Source organism: Lutra lutra, chromosome 1 (genome assembly GCF_902655055.1).
Source record: "Lutra lutra chromosome 1, mLutLut1.2, whole genome shotgun sequence".
In the NCBI taxonomy this organism is placed as follows: domain Eukaryota; kingdom Metazoa; phylum Chordata; class Mammalia; order Carnivora; family Mustelidae; genus Lutra; species Lutra lutra.
The window spans coordinates 170638974-170656780 of record NC_062278.1 but is presented as its reverse complement, the minus strand read 5'-3'; the positions used below and the strand labels follow the sequence as shown (position 1 = coordinate 170656780).

The window sequence follows — 17807 nt, the reverse complement described above, 5'->3', positions numbered from 1 at the left end:
ATTGGGCACGATTTTTTCCTCTCTGGGCTTCACCTTCAAAAACCTATTGAATGATGATGATGATAATGAGAATAATAATAATGGTCTGCATTCCCTGCAGGCTCCCTGCTCTGTGCCGTGTGTTCTTACACGCACCTGCTCATGTAGGCCTCACAGGGGCCCATGAATAAGCACTAATTCACAGATGAGTAAACAGGTTCTGAGAGGTGAAGTCATTTTCTTGGCACAGCACAGTGAGTACGGAAGTGGCACAGGAGGGATTCAGACCTGGGGGCATCTGCTATTTAACACTTAGGCTGTATCGTTACTTCCTAATGCCCAGCGTGCCACAGGCTCTCTGAGGCATACATGTCCATTCAGCAGTGAGCTCGTCTGCCCCCCAGCCCCCATAGGCCTCATCTGTTCCCATTTATGTCCCTGCTTTTATAGGAGAGAAACTGTTTTCAAGAACAGAAGTGATTGTCTCAAGTGACAATGTTTTGGGTTGAATTGAGTCCCTCCACAACCATCAACTCCAGCGCCTCGAATGTGACCGTGTTCGGAGGCCGGGTCATTGCAGAGGTGACTAGTTACTAAGTTAAGATGAGGTTGTCAGGGTGGGCCTAATCATCTATGACCGGTGTCTTAAATGTGGGCACAGAGATGCATGGAAGACAATGTTAAGACACAGGGAGAGGATGGCCATCCATAAGCAAGGAGAGAGGCCCTGAACAGAGGCTTCCCTCACGGCTCTAGAAAGGAGCCAACCCTGCTGACCAACACCTTGATCTTAGACCTCCAGCCTCCAGAACTGTGGGACAACACATTTCCATAGTTTAAGTCCTCTGGTCTGGGTCATTTGTTATGGTGGCCCCTGGAAAGGAGCACAGAGGCCGTACAAGGATGGATGAGAAAACTGGGGGGCCTGGGGAGAAGGGTGGATGCTTTGGGGGCAAGTGAGGCTGGACTCTGCCCCCTTTTCCACGTGTAGGGATTACTAAGAGCTCCCTGGTTGTGGGATCTTTGTGCTTGGGCAGGGCGCTTCCCTCCTGGGCCTCTCTGTTCCAATGTGTACCCTGGGATTGTTGGATGGTCCCTGAGAACTGTTCCAGACCTGTGGTCCTGTGCGTCTGCGAATTACTCAGGCCTTTGTTACATCTGCTCTCACCCAGTTGAGTTGTTGTGGGTGATGGGAGATAGTTCCAGGGAATGCTCGATTTTGCTCTTCTGTTCAGCAGATGTTTCCCAAGACCTCATCCAGCAGTTTGTCCCCAATGCTGTTGTTCTTTTACTGTCCTCCTCGAACATCTCCCAAGGTTTGACACTCCCTATCCAGTGTCAAACACCCTGATCACACCCTACCTGCAGGTGACCCTCTCCTTATGCCATCTCCAACATCTCCTGCTCTGCCTGCTGCCTACTCCTTTAGTAGCTGGCATTCCCTAAGGACCTGTGCTTGACAAGTGCTCCAGGTGAATTCATTCATGTTTATTGAGTGCATTCTGTGCTGGGTACTATTCTAGGTGCTAGGATATAGCAGAGAACAGCACAGGACCATATCTCTGCCCTCCTGTGGCTCACCTTCCCCTGTGCAGGTGTGGGACTTATGAGCACACTTATGAGATGACTTCTCTGTCATCTAGGTGTTTCACCTCTAGGTCTAGCCTCTCTGCTGGGTTCTGTGCCGCTGCTCTCTCCTAGTCTCCTCCATGAGCAGTCAGCTGCTATCTTAAAAATGGAGTCTTCCATGATCATCTATCACAGGCAGGGTCCTGCTGCTCGGTGCTCCCTCCTCTCCATTACCACCACCCTGGCCAGGTCTAACTCTGTCACCTCTCTCTCAGTGACTGTCCTCTCCCTCTGCATTGCCTTTATTCCCTGGGCTGTGTCCCTATTCCAATCCAGACCAGCTGCCTTGACCACACTGCTCCTCTACTCAAGAACCTTAGGGCTCTCTCCTGTCTCTTAATTGAAGCCCAAGCCTTTGGCTTAACATTCAGACCCCTTGACAGAGGCTCCTAGTATGGGCTCTGGGGTTGCCTGTTGGCATCTGAATTCCAGTTCTTGCACCCATGAGCTGTGTGACTGTGAGCAAGTGATTTAACTTCTCTGTGTTTCCATTTCCTTATTTGTAAAAATGGGGATAATCCCAGTGCCTACCTCAGAGGGTTGTTGGGAGGATTAAATGAGGTGATGGTGGATATAATGCTCTCAGGGTGATATCTGGAAGATCTATAATGCTCAGTTACCCTTAATTATTTTTTTAAAGATTTTATTTATTTATTTGACAGAGAGATCACAAGCAGGCAGAGAGGCAGACAGAGAGAGGGGAAGCAGGCTCCCTGCTGAGCAGAGAGTGCAATGCAGGGCTCAATCCCAGGACCCTGAGATCATGACCTGAGCTGAAGGTGGAGGCTTAACCCACTGAGCCACCCAGGCACCCTGTTAACCCTAATTATTATCACTACTTCTAGTCACTCCCTCGACCAAGCTCCAGCCAAATGAATGAAAGGCTCTTCTTTTTACACACTCTTCTTCTCTGACTCTGTGCTTTTGTCCCCACTGTTCCCTCTCCCTGGAGTGCCCTTCTCCATTGCAAACCCTGCCTATCCTTCAACATCGTGCTCACATACTGCCTCCTCCATGAAACCTTCCCAGATCCTTCAGCTAGAAGGGCTCACTTCTACCTCTCAACTCCACGGCATCTTGTCGGCATCTATCACACAGAGAGAGCAGAGTCTTTTCTGCTCCTAAGTAGTCTCTGGGATCATTTGCTGGAACCACGAAAACTTCCAGGGGGTCTCCCTCTGGGGTAGAGGCTGAGGCTGGCAGGGGGTCCTAGGGAACCAGGAGCCGAGATGCTAATTTCCACTGCCTATAAATAGCTCTAGGTCTGAAACTACAGCAGGGGCCTGGGTTCTGCCAGGAGGAGTAAGATAATCATTTCGTGGTGAGGGGGGCCTGTGGAGATAACTTACCTGCCCTGTCAGGGCCTCTCATGTGACAGGCAGGTCTGCAGGGAGAGCCTGCTTCACCTCTCTCAAGCTTTGTGGGAGTCAGGCTGGGCAGACCCCTGAGGTTGACCTACCACTGACAGTCCAGCCTGCAGTTACTGAACAACATCTTTCACTCTTTGGCCCATTTGGAGATGAGGATATTGAGACCCAGGGAGGCAAAATAATCAGAAACAGGTGTCCAGACCCTTGGGCTTCTGGGGCCAGAGAATTTTTGCCAGGGAATACCCCTGGGCCTTTGGAGGTCAGTGTGTGTAGAATTTGGAAGCTGCCTGGTAGGGAAGGGGTGGGCTGGAGCTGGGTTGAGGGGCTGCAGGCATGGTTGTGGACGTGTTAGGGTCGAGTCTCAGCTACACCCCCAAGATTCAAGGCCACTGTCACTGGGGTCTGGCTCTGAGTCAGCCATCCTTTGGCCAGTTTGATGTCTGTACTGCTACGGATATTGAGGCAGTGTGTTTAGAATTCTAGAATGTCTGAGTCTGGAGGAGTCTCAGAGACAACAGAACCCATGCTCTTATTTTCCAGATGGGGAGAATGAGGGGCAGAATTGCAGGGTGGAGGTGGGCAGGCCTGAGAAGGTCTCAGTTAATAAGCATCAAAGTCAGGATGGTCTCCACCCGAGTCTTCCTAGCTCAGTGTCTGCTAACACAGGTCGGTGGGCTGAGTGTCCTTTTCCTGCACCCCCTGGGGGAGCAATACATGAGGACAGACAATCCTCTCCAGAGGCAGGGCCCTCTGTTTTCTTATTGAGTCCATAGACTAGTATGGGCCCTGGGAGCTGGATACCACCTGCTCCATTCTACAAATGTAAAAACTGAGGCACTGAGAACTTATATAACCCGGGTGCCAACCCAGGCTTTTAGATACTCTAGTTTACTGCCTTTCTCCAATTTCATCAAGGGTTTTCAAATTTTTTTCTTTTATTTTTTAAAAAACTCTTTGTTAAAAAAAATCTTGCCAGATGCTTCACCATGCAAAACAGATAAAAAAGGAGCTGCTTTGGTACATGGTGGGGCAGGAAGCCCAGAACTTCACCTACTTATCTCCCTGTCCCCTGGGGCACCACTGTGGAATGCCAGGGAACCCAGTATAAGAACCACCTTTCCAAACCCTCAATTTCCCTACATTCAGCAAGTTCTTTGGCTCTTCTGGCCCATGCAGAGGGGCTGTACTCTCCCTGCCCACCCCCCACACCATCCCACCTCATGCCCATTTCACACTCTCGTGGACAGCACAGACAAATATAAACACCTATTATCAAAGTGGAGCCTGCCCACAGCATGAACAAACCAGCTAGAAGTCCTAGTCTACAAAAACCAATCCTTAGTCTGTGGGCTGGGGTACTCTGCCCTTTGAGATACATCCTAGGCTCCAAGCACAAGGAATTCCTCATTTCTTCCCATGACATTCTAGGTCTCACCTCAGGGCCTTTGCTCATGCTGTTTCCTTCTCTAAGAGTGTGATTTCCTTCCCATCTCTGCATATTCAACTCCTCCCTGGCCTTTGCGACCTAGCTCAAAGAAAGCCTCTCCTGTATTTGTCTCCAACAGGCATGGATCGGATTGCCTCCTCCTACGACCTTCAGCACACTCCCTCTGGCTGTAGAGTTATTTTTGTCAGCAGGAGACAGTAGAGTAAGGGGATTATGTGCGCATGTTCAGGAGCCATCCTGGCTGTGCCCCTTATTAGTAGTGGTGCTCTGAGCTGTGGATAGAAACAATTCCTGTTTGCGAAGATGAAATGAGGTAGCAGCACAGTCACTCTGCAGCAAGCCTGGTCTGCAAGCACTCAAGACGTGTTAAGGAACCTCTAGGATCACAGATGTAACTGGTATTGTAGCTAGACTGGGACAGTCTTCAGGGCATGGAAATTTACAACCCAGCTCTGCACCCCTCTTTCCTGGAAGTGTTTAGGGAGCTCTGGATGGGGAGGGGTTGCAGGAGGGGTTCCCCCCTCTTGCTGGAAGGAGGCCCTGGCCCCTGCCACTGGCTGCCCTTTTCTACTGGTTCTTGCCTGCTTCTGTGACCTTGGAGTTGTCTCCTGTCTGACATGCCCCTCTCGTTGCCCCTGATTCTAAGATGGAGAGGGAATGTCCTAGAAGGCTGTCTCTCCCTGTCTTGGCCTTCTCACCTGTCCTGCATACAGCCACATCACACGAACACTGCTTCTGAGCAGCATGCAGGCATCTCTTCCCAGAAGAGCAAAGTGGCTCAAGCTGCACATTGTAAGCACACAGTACATATGCATTCAACAAGAGCATGTGTGTCGGCCTTGCCCGCCTACACCTCCGCTTGGCATGACCAAAGCAGGGGAAGCAATGGGACATTCACTGAACACCTGTGTCCATGGTTCTGGTAGGTGGGCATTATGATCATGCCCTTTACAAACAGGGATGCTGAGGCTCAGAGGGATGGAATGATTTGCTCAAAATCCTCAATGGTGGAATTGGGACTTGAAGTCCTTGTTCTTTACGCTCCCGAGCACATAGTAGGCACTTAGTGTTTAGTGCATATTTATTCTGCAGAGCAAAGATCAGAGCAAAAATCAAGACCCCCTTTTCCTCCAGGCTGTTGTTTCCCACTCAAGGGGCTGCTGTGAGGACATGAGGCAAGCCCGCGCAAGGGCCTGGCCCTGATGAGTTTGCATGCAGTAAATTACCGCTGCCCGGTAGCTCGGGGATGCGGGCTTTCTGCACAGTGGGTCTGCATAGTGTGAGGCCCACCTGTGAATGTTCCCCACAAGTGCTTGCAGCCTCCATTCCTCCTCTGGATGCCTGACTGCATGCACCCACAAAGCCAAATAGCATTGTTCATGGAACAAGAAGTCCGTCTAGACTTGCTGGAATACACCCAGAAGCCCTTCGGTCAATGGTGGGTTGGGCGCTTCCACTAACTGTGCTGTACCTTCCGGCCACCCCCCAAGCCTGTGGAACTGTGTGCCTCACACACATTCTGCTGACCCAGCCTGGGAAAATGGATAGCACGTATCAATCAACATGTGGGTTTATTTTATTGATGATTCAGAAAGACGTGACAGTGGCATTCTGGAAAGCATCCACACGTGATTCATCAGACTTTCACAGAAAGCTAGTGCTTTTAAGGGATTTACTTTTCTTGGTGATGGCGGTGGGGGGTGTATAAACTTTGCAAATCAGATTTGGGGCTTTTTTTTTTTAAACCCACAGCCTCACATGTGTTGCTCAAGCCCACTGATCTGCCCAGATAAGCCGGCCTTTCACTTCTCTGTTAATTAATTAATTAATTAAAATTTTTATTTATTTATTTGACAGACAGAAATCACAAGTAGGCAGAGAGGCAGGCAGAGAGAGAGGAGAAAGCAGGCTCCCTGCTGAGCAGAGAGCCTGATGTGGGGCTCGATCCCAGGACCCTGAGATCATGACCTGAGCCGAAGGTAGAGGCTTTAACCCACTGAGTCACCCAGGCGCCCATCACTTCTCTGTTAATTTAAACCCAACTTGTCTCTAAAGTCACACAGAAACTCCTCAACATAGAATAGTAACAGCTCATATAGATGCAGCACCTGCCACCTGCCAGCCACTAAGCACTTCACATACATTACTTGGATCCTCACAGGAACCCTAAGAGAGTTTATGCAACTGTTATTGCCCCATGTTACAGATGAGGAAACTGAGGCACAGAAGGGTCTAGTGTTTCACAGAGGGATAAGAAATGCAGCCAGGATTTGACCATGAAACTGCGTTGGCCACTTCACCAAGGGGACACTAGTCCTACCACTAGTTCCCGTGGACAGTCCCAGCTATGCCTGCTACACGGGTGTGAATGGTAACAGTGCTGGGGTTTGGCTATGACCACTGCATATTTGGTGCTCCTGAACCCGCCTTTGCTCCTCAGCTACCCTTTCTACCCATCCAGGCCAAGCTCTCCTCAAAGGCACAGAGCACGCCCGCTCTTCGTGCGCACCTTCCCCAACACATGGACGGGCCTTCCACACATCAGGCCCACAGGCACACGCCGCTGAAGCTACCATCCTCCTCTCTGACCTCACAAACTCCATGCAGTCAGGGTAGACTGACCCGCACCACTCTGCGGTGAGCACGTGGCCGAGGTCTGCCCTATCAGCTTTCTCTATCCTCTGGCCACAGGGATTGGGTCAAGAATGGCCATGTGATTCCAGGTGGTCCAATGAGAGTTTGTTTGGGGACTTAGGGGAGGGGACCGTGGGGAAAGAGGTGCCTTTGGCGGCTGGGGGCCAGGATGGGAAGGTGTTAGCCTGAAGCTCACAGGAGGGCCTGCCTGAGAATGAGGCCAATGGGGAAGACAGTGGAGGTGAGAGGTAGCAGGAGAGGGATGGACAGAGCCCTCCTGTGGCCCTGGAGGCCCTGAACCCCACCTTGCCTGAGGCTACAACTGTCCCTGAGCCTTTCAGTTGCACAAGCCAGAAAATCCCTCTTTTGCATAAGCCAGTTTGAGATGGGTTTCTATCAGAGAGAATCCCGGTGGATAGAAATCCTCAGTGAACACTGGAAAATGATTCTTTTGTAGAAAACATTCAAAGGATTTTCAGCCCCCTGTCTCCAAATGGTGGAGGATGAAGTAGACCATTCCCATTTCACAGAGAAGAATATAGGTCCTGGGAGTCTAAGTAACTTGCCAGAGCTCAGGAGCCTGTTTGGTGACAGAGATGAGGCCAGAACGCCTCTCCAGCTTACATGCCCTCCCCTCTGCCACCCCTGCAGGTCTCTGAGAAGGTAGCTACATCTCCTCAGCCTCTCAAGTATTTTGATGAACTTTTCTCCTCCAGACTTGACACCTGAGAGTCCTGGGTTCTAAGACCAGGCATGGATCAATTCACGGGAAGACCCCGGTAAAGGGTGTTCTTGTGCGTCTCTGGCCAGGCTGTGAATTCCCCACGTGGACCCTGTGTCTGAGGGGTTCCCAGCCTCACCTGCCTGGGACACTGCTGAATCTGTGGCTGCCTTGGTTTCCCCATCAACATCTCTGGGCCCCAGTGATGCTTGGGGAAATGCAACACATGGAGAAATAGAGCACCACAACGACAGACAGACGACCCCCTGAGGCCCAGAGACACTTAAAACACACACCGCTTTCACACCCTCCCCCGTGCCCAGCTGGCGGTGGCTCTGTGGATGACGACATAGGCCCTGCTGGTCTGAGGGGCGTTCTGGTTTAACATCATGTTTATGCAACACAAGGCACCGTCCCCATGATCCAGTCTCCTCTCCTCCCTCAGCCCCACTCTCTCCTCCACCTGGGCCGGCTGTAGGATTCATACAAAATTAACCGGAGGTTCCATTTCACAACACTCCAGTATCCTGTTCCTACCACCACTGCCCCCCACCCCCCGTCCATTGGCCCCCTTCTTTTTTCCCGTCTCCCCCACCAGGAGAAGCCCAATTCAGGAAGCACCCAGAGGGACCTGAGCTGCCCCCTTTGACAGCCTGAGGTATGGGGGGCTGGAGGTGAAGGACAAGGGGTGTGCACACCAAGCAGCTCAGGGTAGGGCCTCTCAGAGCTTGGGGAATTGAAGCCAGTTGTCCCATGGGTGATGCAGGCTCTCCTGTGTCCTGTACCCCTGCTGCAGCCTTCCAGCCCATACAAAGAGGGGCCCCAGGGGTATCCCCCACCTCTCTGTCTTCCTCCCTTATTTCTGTGAATATTTGTTTGCGCCCCCAGGGATTGTACCAGATGCAGGAGACACAGTGAAGAGTGACAAACAGCTCCTGCCTCTGGGGCCTCACAGGCCACCCCAATACCTATCACCCAGCTTTCCAGATTCACCACAAAGCAGCCTACTCTGGGAAGCCTTCTCTGGTAGCATATTAACTCTTTGTTTGGTACCATCTTATTTATTCATTAGATTTATTTATTTATTTTAGAGAATGAGAAAGAAAGGGAGAGAGAGGGAAAGAGAGAGCACTAGCACAGGGGAGGGAGGGATAGAGGGAGAGAGAGAAACTCAAGCAGACACCCCCCCCTTATGCCAAATGCAGAGCCCAATGACGTGGGGCTAGATCTCAGGACCCGAAAATCAGACCTGAGCTGAAACCAAGAGTCAGATGCCCAGCTGACCATGCCACTGAGGGGTCCTGGTACCATCTTATTTAATTGCTGATTTCTTTCATGGGGATAGAGCTGATTCATGTTGTTTTTTATAAGAAATATTTGGCTATAATAATAACAGTGGTAATGAACATCATTTTGGCAGTGTCTAGGGTATGCCATATACCACACTGAGCCCTTTGTGTGGATTATCTAACTTAATATTCACAACATCTTGTGAGGTGGCTAGTGTTATTACTCCCATTTCACAGATAAGGCAACTGAGGCTCGGAGAAGTTAACCGAATTCTCTGCGTATGTCCCTTGAAGAGTAAATGTCTCTTGAAGAGTAAGCCTGTCAGGATTTAAACCTAGGTCTTGGGCTCTACTGTCCTATCCTGGGAGGGTGTGCAAGGAAAGGAAGCAGTGGAGGGCAAGGAGGGAAGGGCATTGCCAGAGTGGAATGGAACCAACAGTGGAGGAGGGAAGGAATGGATCTCAGGTCAGAGACAGAGGCCAACCCTGGCCTCACAGGGAGCCAGGTTTACCCCTGATTTGTCACCAGAGTCAGGCCTTCAGGGGGAAATTCCGACACTGCCAGGCCGTGGGAGCTGAGCCCCTGGTCTGTGCCAGCAGCAGGTGGTGCCCTGGATGGGAGTGGATTTCTCACGGTGTCAACCCCCACTCTATCACTTGCAGAGATCTTTTTGCCTAAAATTAGCTTGATGTGAAGAGGAAGGCTAATTTCTGCGTGGCCTGGAGCAGTTTCCTGTAGTGTGACTCAGAGGCCAGCTCCTTGCTCACGTCAGCAGATGAAGGGCACAGGGTGTTGGGAATGGGCAACCTGAGGCCCTGTCTGCACCTGGCACAGCCCCAGACCATGTGGCTTTTCAGCTGGGGGCTGGGGCTGGAGGACCCAGCATTTCTTGAAGTCAGAAGAGGGCCAAATAGGACATGAATGCTGAACATGAGAGGGACTAAAAAAAGTTCCTTGGTGGCCCCAATGTACTGAGGCCCTCATCAGACAGAAGGCCCCTTCAGAGGACAGTTCCCAGTCTACGGCCATACCACCCTGAATGCGCCCGATCTCGTCTGATTTCGGAAGCTAAGCAGGGTCGGGTCTGGTTAGTACTTGGATGGGAGAGGACAGTTCCCAGGTGCCCATACTTGGCTCAGGGATGAGGACATATCTGGGAATTGTTCAAAGTCTGCTCTGATGTGGACAGTGGTGGTGACCTTGAGCCCTCATGTTTCTTACCTGTGAAATGGGGTAGCAACACCTGCTTCTAGGAACATGTGTAATAAGAACACAGCCTGGTAAAAAGTGTTGTACCATTCACAGACATTGGCCAGCATTCCAGAAGGGTCAAGTTCCACCCTTTCCAGAGAATATGCCTATTTCTTCCAGGGTTATGATAACCATAATGAAAATAACAGCAACAAGAGCTGACATTTATTGAGATTTAGAGACTGGGCATTTGGCCTAGTCTCATTCAGTGTGCACAGCCTATTTCACTGATGGGGAAATGGAGGTGTTTAGTCTCTGGGCCTGAATCCTAACACAGCACTATCCATGGGCTAGGCCTTGTTCTAAGCTACTTCACTGTGTCCTCACCACCCTTGAGATAGTCACCATTATTGTCCCAATTTATAAATGAGGAAACCAAGGCACGGATTGGTTGATACCTTGCCCAGAATCCCACAACTGGTAAATGGTAGGGCTGGGATTTGAAACCAGGTCGTCCAAGCCTGAGGTCTGTAGCATTATGTTCTTCTGCCTTTCCCCAAACCTCTTCCAGCTCTACCTGTACCCTGGGAGATCCTTCTGGGTACCAACACAGCAGGGGTTCTGGTTAATCCTGCTATGGACTTTCTCCTCTCTCTCAGAGATCTTTCCCATCAGAGATCTTATTTGGTCCTCATGAAAAATTAGGAAACCAAGGCTCAGAGAGGTAAAACCAAAGACCCCAAAGCACACACGGCTCACAGGCAGCCAAGCGATATTCAGAAATGTCATTATTCCTTCCATTGTAAAGAAGAGGAAGCTGGGTTTCCTTTATTTTCCACATAATGCCTACCTTTTTGCAGTGCCCTGGCATTCTGTGGAATTCCATCTAAAAAAGGCTGCTCTATGCCATGCTACATGATTTTCCTTCTCTTTCCTCCTTTCCTTGTTGTGGTCCCATGTCTAAGCCAAGTTCAAGTATCTCCTTCTCCAGGAAGACTTCCCAGACCTTCCCTGCCCGCCCACCTCACCTCTCCTCTGAGCTTTGAGGTCCATGCTACACCTGGGCTGGATTATATGCTGTTTTGGCTGCTCAGCAGCTCCCTGTGGGCTAGTGACTCAGTGGGCACGTCTCAGGGCTTTACTGGGCAGCTATCCACCCTATTCTGTGCCAGGTACCAGACTGGGCACTAGATGTATGGGAGGAGCAGGACAGGATTCCTGCCCTTTGGTGTGTTCATGCTTTTCCAGTAGTATACAGCGGAGGGAAACAGTGAACCAAATGGTGATGGCCGTGCACAGAGCTGGAGCTTGGCCATTGGCCGCTCAGTTTCCCAGGGTCCAAGAGCCTGGCAGAGGGGCAGGGGAGGCGGGTTTCTCCATACCATGGTCCATATGCCAAGGTCCATGGCATGGCTTTGAGGGGCTCTGTAAATGTGCTGACAGTGTGAGCCACAACTATAGTATGTATTTTTTTGTGTTGTTTTTGTTTTGTTTTGTTTTCCTGGGGAAAAGGACCAAAGCTTCCAGCAGGCTCTCTGCAGAGCCTGAGACCCAGAGACACTTAAGACTTCCTGACTCAAGAGAATCTCCTTGTCCCATTGAAAAGATACTGGGGTGACCCTGCCTCCTAGCATGCTAGGGGCACCAACCTGATGGCAGAGGTGAGCATGGACCATTCTGCCACATACTTGTGTTCACAAGAGGCCCAGAAGCCCCCAGGTAGAGCTTGTTTCCCTCCCAGGGCACATGTGGCCGTTCCCAAGCTCCAAGTTAGAATCATGCAGTCAAGAAAGGATGTTTCCTCTATTCTCACTCTACTTCTTGCCCCAAACAAAACCAAACACCACCAAGAAGGGAAGGTGTTGATAAACTGCCCAGCTGAGTGGCCAGAGTCCCCAGGCAGCCTCTGTAGGAAATGCATGGAGGTTGGTGCCCAGCAGTGCCCAGAGCATAGGGACTAGAGGCAGGAGACAGGACAGGCGGGCCTTTTAGCCTCGGATTTCTCATCTGTCACATGGGAGTAAGAATTCAGATACTGACTGCTTCCTACCTTGTGATACAAAGACCTTGAGGGAGGAATTGTTATCCATTGCTTAGAATAATAATGGCTGCCTCTTACTGAGTACCTGTTGTATGCTCAGGTTTTTAGTAGGTGCTATGAGGTAGCCACTGGTTCCATCTTCCACAGGAAGAAACTGAGGCTCAGCACACCTCTTTGCACAAAGCTGTAGGACTGCGGAGTGCTGGGGAAAAGACTCACACCCACACCATTGGGGTTTATGCAGGGAATTCTCCCTAATGGCAAGTGGAAAGTAACTGGGGGGATGCGGACCCAAACTCTACCCTCTAGTGCTCAAGCTGGGTTGGTTTCTCTTCCTTCTGTCCAACAGCTGATGACCTGGGTCTGGTCCCCTTCAGCCAAGCCCCCAGAAGCTGAAACCCTCTTTCTCCTGAGATGCTAGGTCTGCTCATTTTGGCAGTTACAAGAGAGCCCCTCTCCCATCCCTAGGGCAAGGCACACATAGGCATCTTTCAACTTTCCCTAATGGCCCATCTGCCTGCCTGCCCTGTCTTCCAGCAGCTCCTTGGCCCATGGCTGCCCCAGAGACCTAGGGAGCCACCATCAGAGTTTGGATTTGGGACAATTGGACACAACCCAGGCCAGTGACATGGGTTGTGGAGCTGGATTTGAATGCATGGTGGCAATATTGTGGTCCCATGTCTAAGCCCAATGAGGGGGTTCCTGGGTCCTGGGGAAGGGAGGTCAAGGGCTGGGTGGTGGGATCCCAAATCCAAGCACTGTGTTCAAACCTTCCACACTTACCTTCGACAGGTGAGGTTTTGAGGCGCCGGCAGATGGCTTCAGTGTCCCCGTAAGTCTCTTTGATCTTGACTACAGCCTCGGTGCCCCGTAGCTCCATGAGGGAGCGGAGCTCCTCCATTGTGCATCCAAACTCGCCCCCATGGCTCGACTCATTTCTTTGGTTTTTGGAGTAAAAATCGCTGTTGGTCATGTCACCCATGTTTGCTCCAGTCCCTGCTTGGGATGGGCCCAAGGATCAGCACTGGACAAGAGGTTGCTGGGCGATGGATCCACGTGGCTGTCCTTAGCACAACCTCACTGGATGACTGTGGCTCCTGGTGGCCGACTTTGGGTCCCAGGGGGCGGGGGCGGCCGAGGTGGGCTGGTGACAGTGGTGGTGAGCTCCAAAGGGTGTCCCTGGGCACGGGGCAATGTCCAGGGGCCAGAGGGGCTCAGGGCTGTAGACCCAGGAGTCTCCATTCAGTGGGGTCCATGCTGTTCCCTGGAGCTGGCATCTACATGGTCAGGGGCGGTGGCTCCTGTGGGGACAAGCACAGAGTTATGACAAGGGTCAGGCAGTGGAAGCTTCATGGGACAGGTGCTCAGGAAGATCCAGGCTGTGTGTGCTTATACAAACGCACACACATACATACACACACACAGACCACCCCAACTAACACCCCCTACATATATACACAGGTGTTTCCTACAATACCCCATAACACACCAGCTCACTGTAAATCCAAACATACTGGAGCCCACCTGGACACTCTACAATATGCCACCCCCAAGGGACAGACTGATGTACCCTCAAAACACACTCTATTTGTCCACTGTGCTATTTAACACAATGACTTCATGACGTGCACCCTGGTACACACACCCTCTGACATACACAACTTGGGGTGTTCTGCAACACCTGACCTGCCTACTTTCAGGGCCCAGCCCACTGCCATACATACACACTAATACGTGAATCCCACTTCACACATGTGGACACCCCCCTTCCCGCCATAAACACTACCCACGTAAGTGCACTTCTAGGAATACATCTTCACATTCCCACCCCCTCTCCTCAAAAATACCTGTGCTCACAGTCTTGTTTACACACACACTGTGCTCTCACAGTCTGGAGCACAGCCCCACCCCCTAAGTAACGCCCCCCCAGGATCCCCAGCATATATGCTTCCTCCATTCATGCCACCTACATCTGCCGATAGACTGTGGTTCCCACTCTAGTTTCAGAGGCAAGGGAATGGGAAAAATCCGCCCACCCTCGCCCGCAGTCCCCAACCACATTAATCAAGGCTCTTGGCCTGGCTAGAGGAATCAGCTCATGCATATTCACCAGGACATCCCTGAGCAGCCCTCCACTCCCCACACTTGGCCCCAGCATGAGCTGGGGTCCACGGAGCCCTCACCTGTGAGCCCCCACAGTTCAGCACCACAGATAGCGGCTAGGACATCCCTCAGGGAACCCAGGAGGAGGAAGAGGAGGAGGAGAGAGCACCGGCTTTTCCCTGCCGGCCAGCCCGGCCACCCTTGCAGAAGTGTGGCATCTGCAGGGCTGCCAGGAGAGAATCCAATCTGCCCCGACACCCAACACCGATGGCCAAGGTCCCCGGCAAGCGTTGGGTGACAAAGGGCCTCTGCTAAGCTTGGCTGGGCCTGGCATGGGGACTGGCCCCACCCAGTAGACACAGACTGCTGGCTATCCTAGGTCTGGGACAGTAAGGGGGAAGGTGTGGGGGAAGGAAGATAGGACTGAGCCCCCAACCCAGCCCCAACTCCTTCCTCTTGTCCCCTTCCCCATCTCCTTGCTTCACCAACCTTTCCTTTTGCAAAAAAGTGCTGGATGCATTTTAGAGTCAATTTCATTTTTCTAGTAAGGAACCAGAAGCTCAGAGAGGGAAAGGAACTTGTTCAGAGCCACACAGAGCTAGCTAGAGTGGAGGAGTCCAGAGGTGGGCTGATCTCTGGACTCCCAGCCTGGTGCCTTTTCCCCTTCCTCTAGGGGGCGCTCCCTCCTTACACTCCGAAGAGCAGAGGTTGGGTGACGGGTGCCTGATGGCAGTAAACAAGACAGGCTCTTGAGTCAGAGAAAATGGGTTCAAAAGGACTGGGTTCAAATCCAAGTCCTCCCAAATCCTGGCTCTGGGACCCTCGGCAAGCTCCTCCCTTCATTTTCCCAAGGCTTTGTTTCCTCATCTGTAAAATAATAATCATTGTCCCCTGTCCCTTTGCTACCTCTCAATTTATTGGGAAATAATTATAAACTATGTTCAAATTCACTGTGTTTCCACCTGGGTTATGGGGCTTCCCAGCCATGGGTCAGGGGGTGCTGGAGCCACAGGGGAAACCTGTCATGACTTCCACGATGGCACCTTTACTCAAGGATGCAGGAGGCTTTATTCTTACACTGGGAGCAATGACTATCTTATAGAGTGGTCCTGATGCTGCAAGCAGAAACACAAGACACAGAGACAGAGTGTGCTTGGGGACCCTACCCCCAGTCCTGTAGCAGCATGCATGGTCCTTGGCCATCTTAGCATGTACCACCCCCAGAACCCATGAGTTTTGACCCAAACAGTGCATCCCTAGGAGAATCAAGTGAGGAGGGGACCAAGGATGCCTATGTAGAGGTGTCACAGAGGTTAATTGCAGGGGCTCTAGAAACTAGTCTCTGGATTCAAATTCTAGCCCCTCCACCTCCCAGTAGAACAGGAAGCATGCAATTTTAGTTTCATCTTATAAAAAACGGAGGGGGAATAATACTATCTACTTCATAGGTATTATGAGACTTAAATGAGTTATTTCATGTAAAATATTTAGAACCAAATCAAGCACATCAGAAGCACTCAATAATTATTGTGATTATTATCAATCCATATAAGCACTTTATGAGGTAGGTAGTCTGGTTATTCCCATATAGCAACACGAGAAAGCCGAGGCCAAGAGAGGTGAGATAAATTCCCAAGTTCACATAGCTAGTGAGTGCCAGACCTGGGATTTGAGCTCAGGCAGTCTGCATCTAGAGCCACACCCATAACCAGGACACTTTGCTGCCTCCCCTTGTGAATTGCTCTCATGGGGTTCTTAGGATGGGTAAATGAAGTGCCATATGTGAACAAAAGTGCTTTGCAAACCACAAGGGATTTTCTAAACCCAAGGTGCTGTTTGATCTGTCCCCATGCTACCTGTGGTGTCTCACAGTCACTGATAATTACATCTCTGGCAGCATGAGCTGTGAGAATTGTTAGGAGTAATTATATTTATGATAACAATAGTAGGCATGAGTTAATGGGCTATTGATGATTTTAACTATTACGTTAAGACAAACAATGATCTTTAGCCAGCCAGCCATCCAGCCAGCCAGCCAGCCATCCATCCAATCATCCATTCAATAATTGTGTTTCGGACACCTACTCTGTGCCCAGCACTTGATGATCCAGATATAGTTCCTACTCTCCAGAAGCTGATGGTGTGGAGGAGGGACAATTAAATGAGTGACTTCTATAACATGAAGAGTTTGCCATAATGGGGAGTGATAGCTATTACAGCTGTCCAGAGCAAGAAGATCTGATCTTGCCCAGGGTATCAGGAAAGATCTTTCTTCTCAGTGAGAGTAGGGAATATTTCTTTCCCATGTAGGTTAAGCAGGACTTAAGCCAAAAAATGAACAGAAAAGAAACTCAAATATGCAACTGTCTGTTACGAAAGGGTTGAGAGGGGCATAGGAAAAGGTGCAGGAAGGGACCTGTGTGTAAGGAGGGAAGCAATTCTGGGACGACAAAATTAGTTAAAAATCAGAAGTCTGCCTCTGTAGTGATTGATCTTTAACTTCCTTTTTTGAAAAGAAACGAAAACAAAATCAAACTTCCTTCTTTGAGATTTCCCATCACAGCTACCTCTTCTGATGCAGCCCTTGCCCCACCCCCTCGTCCCCTGCTTTGCCTCTCATGCAAACCACCCCTGTTCTAGTCATCTTGGTTGGTCCTAATGTGTAGAGTTCACATTGGTAGTTGATTTGACTTGGTCAGATTTGATTTGAGAGTATGAATCCACTGGCATAGAAGAACCTATAGGATGCCACACAAATGATCTCCAGGCAGGCAGAACAGAAGATCTGCTAGCTTGTACAGAGTTCACCAGCTGACTGAAAACTCCATAGTCGCCCAGTATCTGCCATAGAGTGCTCTCCACTACCTGTGCCTTTCCCACCCTGACAATGGTCTGTCCTGTTCAGCACAGCATGCTTTCCTTGGAAGCCTTCCCTGACCACCCAGGTCTGTGTAAATGCTCCCAATTCTGGATGCCTCTGGTATCATCCTGCACTTCACACTCTATTGCTTGGACCTACTTCTCTGTTTCCCTTCCTTGGGAGCTGGAGGGCTCTGTGTGGGCAGTAGCCATGTCTATTTTGTACCTAGTTTGGGGCCCGGCCTTCAGAAAGCACGTGATAATTGCTTGGTGAATGAATGCCTCAGTCCTTGGGTCATCTGTCCCTGGAAGGTATGACTTTAGATAGATCATTGAATCTTAGTTTCCTCATCTATCAAATGGAGTAGTTGATTCCTAACCCATTGACGTTATAGGTCTGCTGGGGTCTGGAAAGATAGCAGAATCAGTAGTTATACTTTTTTTCTTTGAGATAACCCCCCTACCCTCCACTCCTAGTTTCTCTTTGTGTACATGGGTGCGAGGCTAAAGATGGAGCAGGCAGCTGTCTCCTTTGCCGAAGCC

General features: G+C 50.6%; 1 protein-coding gene and 1 long non-coding RNA gene across 13 annotated transcripts in view; one reads left to right on the top strand and one right to left on the bottom strand.

The window, feature by feature from the left end:
* The window catches only part of ATP2B2 (ATPase plasma membrane Ca2+ transporting 2), a 367245-nt gene that overhangs the window by 102077 nt on the left and 247361 nt on the right, over nt 1-17807 (bottom strand). For 11 of the 12 annotated variants that reach the window (XM_047744719.1, XM_047744729.1, XM_047744794.1 and 8 more), the window contains one exon: nt 13086-13603. In XM_047744719.1, coding sequence (XP_047600675.1) covers nt 13086-13284 — 199 coding nt within the window. In that variant the 5' untranslated portion in view covers nt 13285-13603. Of the gene's footprint in view, nt 1-13085; nt 13604-14485; nt 14582-17807 lie in introns of those variants that run through there. The other variant, XM_047744738.1, reaches the window with a different exon arrangement.
* Nucleotides 8677-12922, top strand: LOC125108664 (uncharacterized). Its single transcript, XR_007129988.1, has 4 exons — nt 8677-8806; nt 11227-11433; nt 11774-11922; nt 12840-12922. It is a non-coding gene; the product is annotated as an uncharacterized LOC125108664 (long non-coding RNA).